This window comes from Zea mays, chromosome 9 (assembly GCF_902167145.1).
Source record: "Zea mays cultivar B73 chromosome 9, Zm-B73-REFERENCE-NAM-5.0, whole genome shotgun sequence".
In the NCBI taxonomy this organism is placed as follows: Eukaryota; Viridiplantae; Streptophyta; class Magnoliopsida; order Poales; family Poaceae; genus Zea; species Zea mays.
This window is the reverse complement of record NC_050104.1, coordinates 41,050,016-41,068,508: the sequence shown is the minus strand read 5'-3', so window position 1 is coordinate 41,068,508 and position 18,493 is coordinate 41,050,016. Positions and strand designations below refer to the sequence as shown.

Genomic DNA, 18,493 nt, shown 5'->3' with positions numbered 1-18,493 from the left:
TTTCCCAAGCACAAAGTTACAAGCACATAACCGACACAATGAACAATGTTCTATTTGAACTAATTGCAAGCAGCCTTCTCTCATCCTCCACTATCAAATTGTGATTGTGAACAGACTGCAGCACACATAAGGGTTGTCAGATTTCACATTATCAGAGCAAATCTAGTACGATGACAAAAGCAAACATGACTCACCTTTTTATTTTATGGCTCATCTTCGGCATCACTACTTGGATTATGGCCTTTATTTGCCCCTTCTACAGTAATTCCCTCCATATCTCTTCTAGTCCATGAATGTCTGTCATGAGCTTTATCAAAAAGGTCACCAAGCATGCTGACATGAAAAGGTTCACATTGAACTTCATTCCAATCCTCCCCCATGTCAAATACATCTCTAGGTTTCATCTTCAACACAACTGACCATCCTAGGTTAGTATGGTCATCTATATAGAACACTTGGTCAACTTGATTGGCAAATACAAAGGGTTCATGCTCAATCCTATCACCTTTGTGAATTTGATGCGAGAAATTAACTAGTGGCAAGCCAAACTTATCTGTTTTTACTCCTTTGCCTCGAGTGACATCAACCCATTCACATTTAAATAGTACCACTGAAAATCTCCCGTAGTAGTCTAACTCTATGATATCAATAATCCTACCATAGTACATAATATCTCCAAGTATGGGGTTGCTATCACCTGCCGATGAATAACTAGATGTCTTTGCAGTAACAACAACTCCGCTATTTTGAGTCGCCTTATCAAACCGTTTGGCACGAAATCTGAACCCACGAATGTTAAAGGCTCTATGCCTTCGTGCAATCTCTAGTGGTCCTCGAGCCAACCATCTAATGTCCTCGTCGATGTTGTCACTACCATCATTTTCCTCCTTCTGCATGATCTGTACGGAACAAAAAATGGCTACATATATGAATATAAAATATTTTTGAGCAATCACACAAATTAGGGTACATACATGTTCTCTAAACCAATTGGAAAAATATCTGTTTTGTAAATTTTCAATTTCTTTAACAGTTGGGCGTCGGTCACGTCTCTTTCTTTTCAAATAAGAAGCATGTTCCCTGCAAAAATATTTTTCATTACAATATATCCAATTTCGTATGGCATGTATAAAGGAGCAAGAATTCACCTACTTAAGATACGGATTCACAGCATCACAGTTGAATAGTACATATCTATGAGCTTGCAATTTCTCCATGTTAGTTAAAATGAAATTTGATGGTTTTCCCAATGGTTTGCCTACTGGAGGAAACAACGACGACTTGTGACCATGTAAGTTTGAGTCAATCTGATCCAAACTATCATCATTCCTTGATGGTTTATTTAGCTTTGTCGAGAAACCTTCTATGTATCTAGAACAAAACACCATACACTCATCTACCAAAAAAGAATTTGCCATTGAGGCTTCTGGATAGGCTCTGTTGCGAACAAATGATTTTAATTTCCCTAGGTACCTGCAAGCCATGTAAAAACACTTATTAGTAAAAGTGAATAAATTTAAAACTAAGAAAATGAAACACGCGACATTATGAATCATTACCTCTCAATAAAAAACATCCAACGATAATTAACTGGTCCAGCCATCTTGCATTCAGTTGCTAGATGTACAACTAAATGAACCATAACTGTAAAAAAACCTGGTGGAAAAATTGTCTCCAATTTGCATAAGGTGATTTTAATGGAGTGATCTAAACGATCCAACTCTTCAACATTAAGAACTTTCGAACATATTCCTCGAAAATAAGCAGACAACTCAAATACAACCGCTGTGATATCATCTGGAAGATTTCCCCTCAAAGCAATGGGCATGAACTGTTGCATTAGAACATGACAGTCATGTGTTTTGAGGCCAATGATTTTTCCTTCTGCAACGTTAACACATTTTGAGATATTTCTGCAATAACCATCTGGAACTTTTATGTTTCTAATAACATCACAAAATACTCGTCTCTCACTTTTAGACATACCAAATCTTGCTGGTGGCAGGTATAACTTTCCCGAATCTTTTACTTGAGGGTGTAGGTCTGCTCTGATGTTCATGTCTACAAGATCTAAACGAGCTTGGATGTTATCTTTTGTCTTCCCATCTAAACCCGATATTGTGTCATACAAATTATCGAACACATTTTTCTCTATATGCATCACATCAAGGTTGTATCTAAGAATATTATCATCCCAGTAAGGCAACGAGAACAAACTACTTACTGACTTATAAGTTTTTGAGTCCTTGAAATTACCAAGTGCAGTGATCTCATGCAAAATTGGACGATCATAATAAGTTGAAGGCTCCTTACCAAGCTCTATCGTTCCATCAAAGGAACTTGCATCGAAACGGTACGGATGATCAAGATCAATATATTTGCGATGACCTAGGAAACATGATTTACGACCATTCTTCAGTTGTTTCGTCCATACATTTTCACCACATGGTGGGCATGCAAATTTCCCATGAACCATATGAGAAGCAAGCATTCCTAAACCAGGTAGATCACTTATGGTCATAAGCACGGCTCCTCGCAAAGTAAAACTCTCATTTCTCGATGCATCATATGTGGATATACCAGTTTGGAAAAGATCCTTAAGGTCCTCCAAAAGTGGCTCAAAGAACACATGAATTCGATCTCCTGGGCTTTTAGGACCAGGAATCATCAAGGACAACATAATATTGTGATCTTTCATGCAAAGCCATGGCGGGAGGTTATAGACTACCAAAACAACAGGCCAACAACTATGCATAGAACTCATCTTCCCAAATGGATTAAACCCATCAGTAGCCAATGCAAAACGAATATTACGAGAATCTGATGCAAATTGTGGAAACTTTTCGTCAAACCTCTTCCACACTGGAGCATCAGCTGGATGTCGTAGCAAACCATCCTTGATGCGCTCCTCATCATGCCATCTTAGGAGAGGTGCTGTTTCTCTACACATAAACATTCTTTTGAGCCTATCTTTAATAGGGAAGTATCGTAGTACTTTGCAAGGAGTTGCTTTCTTCCTTTCCTTCTTTGTTAGTATGCAATTGGGTTCCTTATCCTTCCACCTTGAAGCCTTACAGGTTGTGCAAAAATCATCATTTTTTTTGTCCTTCCGGTACAATTGGCAATTATTTCGGCATGCATCAATAGTTTCATATCCCAGTCCAAATTTAGAAATTACTTTCTTAGCCTCATAAAAATTCTTTGGCAGGTCCTTTCCATTAGGAATAGCCATATGCAGAACCTCAAGAAGATCACCAAAAGATTTATCTGACCATTTGTTTGAGGATTTCACATTAAACAACAACACAAATAAGGTTACCTCTGTGAGTTCACAACCTTCCCATAAAGGCTTTTTTGATTCTTCGACCCGTTTGTAAAACTGTTCAACTTCTGAATTGGGTCCGGTCACTGGTGCATCTCCATCTACCATAGGTGTGTCATCATATATATGCCCAATGGCATCTTCAATCATTTGCCCAATGTTAACATGCCTTTCATCGCTTTGTGTTTTTTTATCTAGACCACTAATATGCACTGAAGGATCGCCATGAAAATCCCATTCATCATAATTGTCAAGAATCCCATTGCACACCAAATGACCATACATCTCATCTTTCGACTGAATAGTAGTGTGCACGCATGACTGACATGGGCAATAAATCTTGCTGCCTTCGGGCTTATCTTTATATGCAAATTCAATAAACCTCTCTACACCAGCCACATATGGATCAGAACCTTTAGGATAACGTAAAAGTCGCTTAACCATTCCAACATCCATTGCAGAACTATAAAAACATGATTTTATTAATTCTACTTTCCAAATAACACAACAAGTATAATAAAGCTATTTCAGGTTCTAAATTGCAAGCTGAACATTTAAAATGTGAATAATATGTCATACTTCATTCATGGTTCATATATGATTTTGTTATGATTTAAAAGGGTAATTGGCAAACTAGGTGAAAAGAATCTAATGGATTTCAAACTAAATCAACAGTGAGGAGACTTGCTCTTACTTGTCACTTGTACCACTGATTACCCCTTTGCCGCTATGCAGGGGAGGTATATTGCTGCACACTCAGCCAATGGGGGAAAAGAGATCAGAGAAGAAGGGGAGGGCAGCAGTGGCGTCGGACAGAAGCACAAGAGAAGAAAGGGACTCTACCGTCGGACTCCAGCACCAGAGAAGAAGGGGAGGGTAGCAGCGCCGTCGGATGCCTGCACGGCTGCACCGAAGAAGACGGGGAGGGCAGCAGCGCCGTCGGACGCCAGCACCGAAGAAGAAGGGCAGGGCAGCCGTCGGGCACCGGCACCGGAGAAGGAGAGGGCAGTCGTCGGACGCCGGCACTGGAGAAGGAGAGGGCAGTCGTAGGACGCCGGCACTGGAGAAGAAGGGGAAGTAGCTGTCGGACGCTGGATGTCCAGAGATCAAGAACTCGTGAACCGTTACCGCCCTTATGCATCTGACTAAATATTATGTTGTGGGCGAAAACATGCACAAATCTGTTTGGAACTAATTGGTCAATGCAGCAACCTTTGTAGTCTTCTAGTCATTAGGTCTTGAGTTCAATCTATGATATGACTTTAATTTTTTCTATTTTTTATTTAATTATTTCTATTCTAAAATCTTAATAAACGTGATACATAGCATGAGAATTGGGGATAATAAAAATATCAAATCAAAATAATATTTTCTTATTTAACTATAGCGGTAATCATATCAAACTAATAAAAATATATTACAACTAATTTGTGTTCTAATATTAAATGTTACTAGCAACACATATTAATTGTTGCCACATTATAGTTAATCAATACATTCCGCTAGCAACGCATATTAAGTGTTGTCGCACCATATTTAAACAATGAATGGTGCTAGCAACACATATTAAGCGTTGCCACTCCTCTACTAACTTAACAGATGATGCTTGCAACACATATTAAGCGTTGCCTCCTATTTTTTTACAACGCATAAACACATGTGTTGCTGCGGATGCGATGCTATAGGGGGGTTTGTGTTGTAGTGGAAGTCTCCTACATAAGACATCATCCGAGCAAAAGTTGCCTAAGGGTGCAGCCGGATAAGCACAATAAATGCACAGTCACTTGCCAAGCGCGGAGTCACCTATGGCACATACACGCCTATCCACAGCAAAATCACCTAAGATTGCAGCAAACTTGCAATAGGCACAACAAATTACATAGCACAATCACAAATGAACAACAAGCGAAGGGCTCAAAAACGCCACCAATCAAAACCATCGCACAACACATCATAGTATACACTATACACAATATTTACCCCTCACAAGCATGGCCATCATAGTTCTATTGTGAAGAGGGGGAGGGCAGCGTTTTCACTCATCATCGCAACGGAACAGTGAGGGAAACATACTATTACATCAGCTCCTCCTTTGGAATAAGACCAGCCTCCCGAAAATTAAACAACATCAACCTCAACTCTTCCCCCTCAAAAAGGTCCCGCAGGTCTCCTTCTCCGATGCATGACCCGGATATCGACGCAAGTAACTCGCGACGGGTACCCTAATCCAATCGCGGCCCACTTCGAAGACGGGACCTCTCCATGCCCATTCGGTGATGTCTTCTTACACTTCGCGAAGACTCACCGATGCTCTATTTTGACACACCCATCCTCTGCCTTCGCGAGTCTCCTGCGCCCGCATCAGTCGAGGTCACCGGCGCCTCGCGAGGGGCGAATCACAATGGAGACTCCGATGCAGCCAGATCCAATGCCACAAAATAATCTAAGTCATCTTCAGAAGATTCATCCACCCACGAGAAAGGACTTTCCAATTCCCCATCCTCCAAAGACCACGACCCAAAATCCGATCCCTCCGACATATTGCCACTAAGAAACGTCGTGCTCGCATCCATCAAACCATCATTAATTTTAACATCATCAGGGTTTACTTGCGTAGGCTCGGACACCGGAACCTGCGTAGTAACCGATCTTAAGTATCATACAAAAATCAAAACCACCAACCCATCCCCTATTGAATCCCTTTAGCTGCGCCGAATCAGCCGCCGCCATAGGGTCTTCAGCAACACCCCCTAGTGGCATTGTATGCCCTTCAGCTCCCACCTCCACCAAGGCACCCACCCGTGTCACCAAACTTTCAAGGTCGGCGAGGTCATCAACTTCTTCCTCATTCATCACCTACGAAGACAGTACAACATGTCACGACTGAACCACAAAAAAACCCTTTTCGCCGAACCAACAATATACCTGCGCCAGCGCTCGGTTCGCCCTCTACCGGACGATGCCACGGCCGTGGGGACCCCACATCCTATCATAAAGCGCCCCTGTGGACCATTTTAGCACATCATATTCAATTTGGAACACTCCACGATCGAAGTCCTCGTTCGCCCGGTCAAAGACCTCGAAATGCCTACATGCCTCTCGGGATAAGGTATTCGCAGCCCCCTCGCAGATAATGAGGGACGCGTAGGACATAAGGCCCGTCACGATGGACGGGAGTGACTCCAGCTATTCCTGGAACCACCCAAGAAAGCGAAGCCCCACCTCCTCCCCCGATTCATCAAAGGGAACGGTCTGCGCGCCGAGCTCACGGTACGCATCCACAAAAAGTGTGTGCGCCCGCTCGACCCCAACGCTGGTGGAGGACTCCGTCTTCTCATGATGGCTGCAGATGTTCCTCAGCTCCAACTCCATGTCGGTGGTGCACTTGCGAGCGGTTTCGGCCTCCGCGCGGGCGGCCTGAGCATCAGCGCTGGCGACCTGAGCCTCCGCGCGGGCTTTCTCTGCATCTTCCTTCTCCTCGGCAAGTCGGCGGCCAAGGTCTTCTCTCTCTTTCTCCACTATTGATAGTTTCTCCAGGAGATTGCGGCTCTTATTCTTAGCCGCCGACTTGTCCCTCACCACCTCAGTATGTTGCATGCAGAGGCGCTCAATTCTTTCCTCGAGTCATCTCCTCTCGAAAACAAACTGCGAGGTCAGCGCCCCTGAGGCAACCTGCTCAGCGAAGGCGGTCACCTGACATCAAAAACGCAAACTCAGAACAACAGAGCAAGGAACACAATACACTCATAAGCAATAACCACACTCACAAATTTCAGTTGTTGCACAGCTGACGCGGCCACGCCAGCAGCGGCGGCGGCAACAATCTCGTCCCTGCCCCCGACGACGGCACAAAACCTCAACCACGGGTCCGCTGAGGTGCCTGCGTCACCCTTCGCCGCAGCGCCCTTTGCCGCGACCACCAGGCCAGTAGCCGATGCTAATGGCACAACCGTCAACTGGCTAGACTCCACCCCTACATCACAACCAAGTTAGAAACATGGATCCTCCTGACCCGTGAAAAACCAAGACAACTCACCAGCAAGCGGTAGCCCTGTCTGGGCGTCGAACATGGTGACGTCGCCCACCAGGTAGTCGTCTACGAGCAACTCCGGGGCGGCCCCACCAGATCCCGTCACCGCTATCTCAGTAACGCACGGTGGCGAAGGTGGTCTTGGAGCAGCAGCAGGCGCAGCGGGCGGAGGCATCACGACACCTGACGCAGCAGCCTTCACGCTGGGGCGCGCTAGATTTGCTTCTCGGCGTGGGTCCACCAGCCTGATGGGAGCCCTGTGTTTCTTTCGCTGCGCATCCTGACGATCCTTCTCCATCACTGTCGACACAACAGCACCAATATTCCTTCTGTAAGGAAAAATTTTAGGTCACGAGCCAATCAAGACGTAAATAAATTCCTCGCCAACGCCCGGGGTATCGGATCATTTCTAGGCCATCAACCCTCGGTAACCTTCAGCATTCGCGAAGAGGTTTCCCGGAGCTCGGGTGAAGACAACAATTCCCTGGGAACCGTGCACGTTTCCATCAATTCCTCAACAAAAGGCCTAGTAGCCCTCAGCCTCGTCTCATCATCCATTGTACCTAATTTTCTCTTTTGAATAGCTGCACCTAGAGCCCTCTCCCTTGAGGGGCCTTCGTCGGCATAGGGCTTCACTTGCTTCCCTCGAAGATCAACGGTGTCGCCGGAATCCCCACCGGGTAAGGACCATAAGGTAAATTATTCAGTTCGAATACATGGTTCAACCTGACGTTGGAATCGCGAATATCCCAACTCCTCCATGTTTCGGTCTTCGGCGCATATTTACCAACAATCTTGATGGCTTTGGCCTCCACTTCACGCACGAATGCAGCCGCATCTCGCCTGCGCAGGTCCACGACGAATGCCGGACTTCGCACCAATTGGCCACCCAAGGTTGGCATTCAGCAGGGGGGCAATCTCGCCCATGCGCCAAGGGCCATACCCCACAAGCAATAAACTCTTTGACCAAATCATGTCCACTACTTAGGCGGGCTGCGTAGCGAAGGCCCCCCTCGTCTTGATACTCTTTTGCCACCTCAAAATGTGGAAACGCAACATAGCAGTGCGAGCACAAGATGGCAGGGGGCAAACTGGGCAACACTTCGACATCACCGGGCGCCACATAAAACCAAAATTCCCACCAGTTGCCCCACTTATTTTTGGCGCATGGGACTATCTCAATGACTTCGACCGAGGTATTCCCAGTCCTCGGTGTAAAGGTGCATGATCCAAACTGAGCAATCTTATCACCTATCTTCCTTTTCTGCCAGTGCAGACAGTAATTTTTTGTGAAGACCTCATCAGATGGCTCCCCACCGTATGAGGAAATAACCCAGACATACTTCGCTAGTGCCGCCATGGAATTCAGTGTCAACTGAAGAATTTGTACTTCAAATCTCCGTAGAACCTCAACTACGAACCGATGCGCTGGCAAGCGAAGACCAGCAGCAAAGAAAGCTTCAAACACGACCAACTCCCCCTCCGGCTCGGGGACATCTTCAGCCCCTTGAGCCCGCCTGACACAACTTCTGTAATACCCAATTTGTAAGAGATAATATAAAAGGAGAGAAAAAATATTTTTCCTTTATTTATATGTGTGTGATGCATCTATTTACCATCATATGTGAACACTATATTAAAAAAACAATAAATAATAAAAGAAGTGTCACTAAATTGTGCATCATGCTGGACTTTATTTTATGTGCATTTTGTGGCAATACAAAAATAAAATAAAGAGAAATATATTAGTACCTAAGTGGGAATTTAAGATTTAAAGGGAATTCTAGAAATGTGGAGAAGAGAAAGAGATAAAGGATATGAATAAATAAATAATATATGTAAATAAATACCTCTAGAATTAGTATCTCTAAATGTTACAAGTATAAATTGTAATAATGGGCCACAAGAGTTTGAATTAAATTCAAATACAAATTGAAATTGAAAAGCGAGAAAAGAAAATAAAAAGAAAAAGACTAAAATCTCGTTTGGGCTAGCTTTTCCTGGGTCGGCCCACTAACCAACCGTCCGCAGCCATTTCCCCTAACCGGCTCGAGTTTGCCTCGCGGTGGGTGCTTGGCCACTGACCTGGTGGACCCACGTGTCGGGCACCTAACCGAGTGACGTTCTCCTTGTGTCGCTGTCATGTGGCCCCGCCGAGTCGGTACTTTCCTTTCCTCTTACGCGCGCGACGTGGATGACTGGTGGGTTCGGTTTACCAGGGGCAGAGAAGGGGTCTTCTTCCCGTAGCTGGCGGCGGGCATCGCGGACTCTGTGCGCGGTGGGATTCAACCGTAATCGCGGAGACCTCGGCGTTCGACTCGGGAGTCCACGACTCCGTGGTTAAAAGCGGTGCGCCGCGCTCCTTTCTCCACTCGCGATCAATCCTAGGCTGCAGCAACAAACATGGCCCCAGTAGAGAGAACGCGGAGAGAGAGAGATAGAGCCGCGGGTGCCGCGGGTTCTGGCGGCGCTGCGGCTTCAAGCAAGGTGTCGGGCGAGGTCGCTGGGGAGTACGCGCGAAGCATTGTCGCACGACAACCAGGAAGCGAGGGTCTCGGTGTAATTATACCGCGGTGGGGATTTCACAGCGCACGCCTGGCGGACGAACTGTGGATGGGCGCGGTCGGCATCTTACCGAACCGGGCCTTCATCGCTAAATCGAACCAAGCGTCAGGAATTCTGGTGAGAATCACCACTCTAGCTGTCTCCGCTTTATTTTTCTGTGCCGATAGCAGTTCGTAAGCTCGGACACTCACATGAATAATTTATGGAACTTAAACTCAATTTGTCATTTCATTGCATCTGGGATTATTTTATTATTATTTTTACTTATTATTACTATGGCTTGGTATTCACTTACACTTAGTAATTGTTATTAATATTTTGACCAACTTATAAAAGCAATGCTCAGCTTCAACCTTTATTTTATTGATCATCCTTACACTTCACATGAACTCCCGCCTTTGATGAGTTCATGCACATTATTCCCCACAACTTGTTGAGCTATGATCATGTGTGAGCTCACCCTTGCTGTCTCACACCCCCCACAGGAGAAGAACAGGTGGTTGAAGAGGAGTCGCCTAATACTAAGGCTTTCAATTTGATCTAGGTGGCATCTCCCAGTTGACTTTTTGGCGCCAAGGATGGATTTTAGATCCTGTTATATTTATCTTTTATTTTGTAAGACTTCCGCTATGTAATAAGTACTCTGATTATATTGTGATATTTATCTCTATACACTCTGTTATTATATATGTTGTCTTCTTTGGCGCATGTATGAGATGCACCCGACTTTGTTCCTTAAAGCACGGGTGTGACAACTTCCAAAGTAACCTAGCCGTTGCATCTCCAGCACATGGCCCTAGAAGATCCTCGAGGTCCCAAACTCAACTATGTGACCGAGCTACAAATCTACAACCGTCGAATTGCTCAGCGTCTTCTCAGACGACGGCGTGGTCATCGACGCGCTCGCAGCGGACGACGACAAAGAAGAGGATGGCATGGTCACATACTGTCGGTGGCACACGGTTTCCTTGATGCGAGCCAAATCACCGGTAGAATGAGAGTAGAGAGATTAGGCGAGCAGATGAAAAGCTAGGGTTTTGACAGCGCGCGCTTGAGCGGGTAAAAAGCCTCAGCTGAGCCCGACTTTTTATAGGCGTGGAGCGGCGCCTTGGGAAGTCAACAGTCCCACAGTGACACATCCCATCAACGGTCACATTTCAAAAACCCCCGCGGGACCATTTCGAGCGAGGGCAGCATTTTCACCATTTTACTACAGTCTTTGGAACTAGATGACTTGGTCGAATTGGTCCCTCGAAGGGAAAATGTTGGGACAAAGGCGAACATGCCCCCTCGCTCAAACTCCCCACACCAGCATATTCAAGACCGAAGACCATGAAGGCCCTGAAGGTCGAGCTGCACAAGCGAAGTGCCCAAGGTCGACGCCCCCCGCGAAGACTCAGGCACTATCTTCGCCCTGGCAAACCGGAGCGAAGACCATTGAAGACTTCGGAGCTTGGACAATCAAGACCACGAAGACCATATGTTGCAATCTTCCGCATTGTAAAAAGGGGCCTGTGTATAGTCCGGTCCATGCTGCAGGGCCCGCCCGTAGGCCGCCATGCCGACAGGGTTAATAGAGGGATGGCCCATGTCTGTAATTTATTACGTTGTAATGACCCGCCATAACCCCCCAGGGGGATATTCCGGGGATAAACTAGGTAACTGAGGGTCTAATTGTGTTTAGCAAGGCAGGGCAGACCCTCGGTTACCTACAAATACACCCGCACTGTGCCATTGCAGGGGACGAAGAAAAACATTGTTGCCCAAGTGAACTACGTCTACTCGCATCAAACCATTTTCCACTCTCCCACCGTTTAAGCTTGCCAGATTGGGTTTGCAAGTTCCAACAACCATAATCGGTAGCAGTGGATGAGCACTAGGTTTTAATTGCTCAATTTTAGTTGATAGCTCATAATTCAAATTTGCCAATGTTTCAAATTTTTGTAGCAACCCTTTATAATCATTTCGAGAGCTAATCAACTTAGTTTTCAAAGTTTTAAGTTGAGCCTTTTGTTTAGTGCAAACATCCTGGAAAATTTTAATGGCTTCCGCAAGCTCATCTAAAGAGGGCTTTCCCTCACCTTCATCATCACTACTGCTATTATCACTAGAGGATGGAATACCCATTTTACCTCTTGCCATAAGAAACTTGTGTGATGATTGTGATGCGCGTGATGATGATGGTGGATGCGCGTCCTTGGAGGTTCATCATCTTCACTTGAAGAGACATCCCAAGTTTTGACACTTGTAAGCACCTTGCCTTTGCTCCTTCCTTTGGTGGGTTCGACCATATTTGGACAGCTGTCCCTGAAGTGGCCCTTCTCCCCACATGCGAAGCATCCTCTCTTCCTTGCTTTTTCTTGTCAATGTTAAAGAGAAGATCCTCGACCTGCAGGGGCACACCCATTAGATTAATTTTGTGGATCATCCCCATTACCTTTCTGACGCGTCGGATTGTTTCTTTGTCCTCGGAGGATGATGTTGATGGTTGATTATCTTCATCATCATCACTTTCTTCTTCTTCCTCTTCTTCACATGAGTAACTTAGAGTGGGAGCCTTCTTTTTACCCTTCCTTTCATCACATGCAAAAGCATATGGCCTTGAGAAAGTTGGATCCTCTTGTCGACCCATTTTTCGCGACATCTCAAATGCCGCAATTTTCCCAATCACAATGGTGATGGTCATTGTACTCAAGTCCTCCATATTGTGAAGAATAGTGATGATGCTCCCGTATCTTTGTTGTGGTAGTAGGGAGATAATCTTCCTCAGAATGTCCGCATCACCTAGCTTATTAATGCCAATAGAATTGAGCTCATTGATGATTAGATTCAAACAAGAATACATATCTCTAACAAGCTCATTGTCCTTCATAGTAAAAGAATTATACTCATTTAAGACTAGGCAATGTTTTTGCTCACGGACATTTGATGTGCTGTCATGGAGCTCATGCAATTTTAGCCAAATCTCATTAGTAGTTTTCAATGTAAAAACTTGATTAAAAATATCCATGCTGAGAGATTCATACAAGCAATTTTTGGCTCTAGCATTTAAGTGATTTTCTTTTTCCTCAATCGTGGTGGGTGTCTCGGGATTCTTGGGTGGTTTTATCCCGTCACGAGTGACTTTACAAACACCTAGATCAACGGCCTATAGTAACAAGCCATTCTAGCACTATAATATGGGAAGTTTGTGCCGTCGAAGTGTGGTGGCCTATGGGTATCCATCTCGTTCCTCTAAACAGCGTCAGCTTATTTAGCGGTGAAGTTAAAGCTTTTCAAATGAGCCAAACCAGGCTCCGATACCAATTGAAGGAAACAGGTGATGCCTAAGAGGGGGTGAATTAGGACTTCTAAAACTTTCTCTAAACTAGGCCACAATTAAAATCCTAGAGCAAAACCTATGCAAATAATCAAACTAGAATGTGCAAACTAGGTTTTGTCTAAGTGTTGCTATCTTTACCGCAATGTCTAAGTTTCCATCCTAAATAATCTAAGTATGAAGACAAGATTGAAACTTAAATGCTTAATATAAATGTGGAAGCTAAAGAGTCAGGTAGAGATGCAAACTGAAAGGGAAATAGGCTTACACCTTTTCCTAAATTGATTCTGGTGGTTGAATTGCCCAACACAAATAATTGGACTAACTAGTTTGCTCTAGACTATAAGTTTTACAGGTGCCAAAGTTTCACAATAAACCAATAAAAAGACCAAGAAACGGTTCAAAAAAAGAGAGCAAAAGTCAACCGAAGTGTGCCCTGGTTTGGCGCACCGGACAGTGTCCAGTGCACCAGGGAACTCGACTCCGAACTGCTCACCTTCGGAAATTCTGGGGGCCGCTCCGCTATAATTCACCGGACTGTCCGGTGTGCCAGCGGAGCAACGGCTACTTCGCACCAACGGTCGTTTGCAGAGAGCAGTTAATGCGCTACAGTGCGCATAGAAGTCAGAGCAGAGCCAGAAGGTGCACCGGACAGTGAACAGTGAATGTCCGGTGCACCACCGGACTGTCCGGTGGCCTAGAAGACAGAAGCTCCAATGGTCGAACCCTAACGGTCGGGTGACGTGGCTGGTGCATCGGACAGTGTCCGGTGGCGCACCGGACTGTCCGGTGGCGCACCGGACTGTCCGGTGCGCCATGCGACAGCAGCCTCCACCAAACGGCTAGTTTGGTGGTTGGGGCTATAAATACCCCCAACCACCCACCATTCATTGCATCCAAGTTTTCAGCCTTCAAACACCTTACAAGAGCTATAGCATTCAATACAAGACACAATCAAAGAGATCAAATCCTCTCCCAAGTCCAAAGATCATTCCAATCAAATAGTGACTCGTGAGAGAGAGACTTGTGTTCATTTGAGCTCTTGCGCTTGGATTGCTTTTCTTCTTCATTCTTTCTTGATTCCAACTCAATTGTAATCAAGGCAAGAGACACCAATTGTGTGGTGGTCCTTGTGGGGACTAAGTGTCCCGTTTGATTGAGAAGAGAAGCTCACTCGGTCTAAGTGACCGTTTGAGAGAGGGAAAGGGTTCAAAGAGACCCGGTCTTTGTGACCACCTCAACGGGGAGTAGGTTTACAAGAACCGAACCTCGATAAAACAAATCACCGTGTCATCAGCCTTATTTGCTTGTGATTTGTTTTTGCCCTCTCTTTCGGACTCGAATTTAATTCTAACGCTAACCCCGTCTTGTAGTTGTGCTTAAAGTTTGTAAATTTTAGATTCGCCCTATTCACCCCCCCTCTAGGCGACTTTCACAAACTCTCGTGGATGATGCCGGTATTTTTACCGTAGTATCTCGAACCACGCAAGGTCCCGACTAATCCTCATTGGTGCCCCTATGCAAAGGGAAGCCCACGCGGGGGCCAAGCACCTCGGTCGAGTAACTCCATAGAGAGCTGTGGGTCTTCTCCACACGCAAGTGGTGCTCCGCTTCTGGCTCCTCTCGGACGCTCCCCGCCGTCTCCACTAACGAGCTTCCGTCTAAAACATCGCGGGCCTCGTTCCCTCCGATACACTGTGGCGGCCATGACACAAACTCGGTTGTCACGGTCTCGCAAGACTCTCGCCGCACTCGATACAATTAGAATGGCTCACGCAAGAGCCAAGGGGTTGTGTGTTTTTTCTAAACTCACTCAACTAACTAGATTCACCTAGAGCAAGTGCATAAGTGGTCTAACTTAAGACTTCGCAAAGCACTTACGCTAATCATCGAGTGATTCTATTAAGCACTTGGGTGTATGAGCACTTGGAAATGTCTATAGTATGCCTTGGTATGTTGCTTGGGCTCCCACACCTTGAAATGGCCGGTTGGGGTGGTATTTATAGGCCGCAATCCCATTTCTAGCTGTTGGACAGAAAGCAGCAGCTTTCTGTCGACGGGCGTACCGGACAGGGCATTGTTCAGTGTCCAGTGCCTGCCACGTCAGCCGACCGTTGGGATCCATAGCAGTCGACCATTGGATCCGACCGTCACCTAGACTGTCCAGTGCACACCAAACATCATGGGCCTCTCTGCACAGAGTATCCGGGTGTCCCACTGGGCAGTCCGGTGCACACCGGACAGGTACTGTGCACTGTCCAGTGTGCCACCGAGGCGCTGGCTGACTGCCCACTTCATGGATTTCTTCGCTGATTCTTTGGGCTTCTTTTGTTCTTGAGTCTTGGACTTCTAAGCTCCTTTTATGTCTTCATTTGAGGTGTTGCATCCTCAGTGCCTTAGTCCAATCCTCTTTGCATCATGTGAACTACAATCATAAACACTATCAAACACATTAGTCCACAGGTTATGTTGATCATCAAACACCAAAATCTATTGAGCCAAATGGCTCGGGGTCCATTTTCCTTACACATTGCATTATGGGATTTATTATCAATTGTGATCAATTATTTAATTGGGTTGGTATCTACTTACATTTAGTAATTGCTAATAAATTTTGGCCAACTTATTAAAAAGCAATGCTCAGACTTAACCACTTCTCCTTAGTAAGCCCTACACTTTACATGAGCCCCCACCATAAATGAGCTCATGCACATTATTCCCCACAACCTTTGAGCGATGAACATCTGTGAGCTCACTCTTGCTAAACCCACAACAGGTCAAGAATAGGTACCGCAAGATGAGAATCATGAAGGATGCTATGATGAGATCATGAGAGTTCTAGACCGTCGTCTCCAATCAACCTTGGTACCGGAGGATCGTTGTCGTCATATGATGTAATTATTTAGCTATTTTGTATAGAACCCGTATTATATAACAAAGATGTGACATTGATTTCTATACCATGAGTCATCATATGTATAAGACTTGATCCTAGCACATATTTGAGACATGCCTGGATTTGTCCTTAAAATCCAGGTGTGACAATTTGTTAGTGTTATGATTAAGTTGTATAAATTTTTTGCTAGCTCAACACTTGTGTCTTCAACTAAGAGTAAAGTGAATTATGCTAGAAATTCGGTGCACATGTTCATGGCAAATAACAATTAGGAGCTCGAATGCTTCTTGTATGATGATCAAGGTCTCGATGGTAATAGCTCTAATTAGTTGGATAAATACATGACAAAGGCACTTTTGAAGCAAAGTGACTCTAACATTCTAGCATGGTGGAAGAAGAAAACAAAAGAATATCATATTCTTTCACGGATTGCTTGTGTTGTGATGGCCATATGAGTGTCAACAGTTGCATCAAAATCTGCTTTTAGTGTTGATGGTTGTGTCATTGATCCTTACCATAGTTGTCTTGATCCTGTAATGGTACGAGATTTGATTTGTAGCAAAGATTGGATAGCAACATCACATAAAAGGTGATAATTTAAGTGTTTTTTCACTTATAATTACATAATAATATTTACTAACAGTATATGATATATTACTTTTTAGATTGTAAGCCAATTACATCGCTTGGCCGCTAATCTTAAGATCCTAGATGCCATGTCAACTAAAACCACTACAGATAAGCATGATGTATGCAAAGTTGTTAAGTGAAATGATGACACAAGCTTAAGGTCATGATATGTTACTATGCATTTTTATTATCTAAATTGTTTCCTTTTTATTGTTGCAAAGTTGTAGGATGAAGAAGTAAGAGAAAAGTGATCTAGATGCGATGAATGATGAGCTCACTAGTACAATTTGGCTCTATACAAGCGGTAGGATTTTTACATCACAGGCGGTTCGGTTAGAAAACCGCCTGTGATGTCCCAGGCGATTTAGTACGCCTGTGATGTAATAGTATCACAAGCGGTTTTTGTTTAGGACCGCCTGTGATGCTCTATCCTTTTCACAAGCGGACCCTAAGACAAAACCGCCTGTGATTGTAAAAATATGAAAATACAATTTAAATATGAAAATAATTTTAATTTTTAACAGAAATATGCAAATACAATTTAAATGAATTAATATTTAATTTTTAACAATAATATGCAAATACAATTTAAATGAATTATAATAGCACACATAGATAACTAGAGAGATTTTAAATTAATTGGCAACCACAATTCATAGTCGATCATACATGATAACAAATACAATTTGATTCATACAATTTTTCATGAACTACCATTTTTCCGCATGTATGGCTTTAAGTTCTTATCAATTTTCTTTTCCACACGCTTGATTCTCTCTGGACCATTAAAGACGAACATCTCTTCATACTTATTGTATTCCTCATCTTGGTCTCCCACATTCTCAACTCCAACAATTTTTTGCTTTCCAGAAATAACTACATGCATCTTCTCATCTGCTGGATCGAGTACATAGAACACTTGTGCAACACATTCGGCGAGAACCCACGGGTCATCTTTATATCCTACTTTCTTTAAGTCTACCAGTGTGAGTCCGTAGTTATCCACTATCACCCCCACGGGATGTTGTACCCATTGGCACTTAAACAAGGGTATTTTCATGCTTGGGCCATAATCAAGTTCCCATATTTCCTCTATGAATCCAAAATATGTGGTCTTCTGTCCATGTAGGTCAAAAGCATCGATACGAACACCGCTATTTTGTGCAACACTTTTCATGTCTTTTGATTTAGTGTAGAATGTGTACCCATTGATGTCATATGCTTGCCATGATGTCACAAAACACGATGGCCCAGAAGCCAAATTCTTCATTGTTTTCTCATCCAAAGAGTCTCCGAATGGGATGTTTTTGTCCATTAACCATTCGCTGAAACGATGTTTGTGCTCCCTCATGATCCAGTCCTCTGTGCGGTTCTGATTTTCTTTACGAAGCTCATTCAGGTGTTCCTCTATGTAAGGCTCGGCTATCGTGAGATGTTGTAGTACACTACCATGAGCACAATGTACTAGCTTGTAATCCTCAACGCGAAAAGTTTTCTTGCCCATTCTCCCTCTCCCACATAGTTTACCCTCATGTTTAGGTACATGCACACCTATCATTGTTCCGTCACTGATGTAATCTATACAGCTCTCAATGACTTCTTCAGTAGTGTATCCCTCCATGATTGAACCCTCTGGGTGAGCGCGATTTCGCACATAACCTTTTAATACTCCCAGGTATCGCTCCAACTGAAACATATGATGTAAATATAGTGGCCCTAATATTTTTATCT

General features: G+C 44.3%; 1 protein-coding gene across 1 annotated transcript; it reads right to left on the bottom strand.

The window, feature by feature from the left end:
- Positions 1 to 200: 200 nt before the first annotated feature.
- On the bottom strand, positions 201 to 3,848 carry LOC103639897 (uncharacterized). The gene is made up of 4 exons (XM_020544248.1): positions 1,560 to 3,848; positions 1,153 to 1,473; positions 975 to 1,080; positions 201 to 899 (listed from the first exon to the last, which is right to left on the bottom strand). Exons 1-4 carry the CDS (start codon positions 3,776 to 3,778, stop codon positions 204 to 206), a joined length of 3,342 nt encoding a protein of 1,113 aa, XP_020399837.1. The 5' UTR covers positions 3,779 to 3,848; the 3' UTR covers positions 201 to 203.
- Positions 3,849 to 18,493: the final 14,645 nt, after the last annotated feature.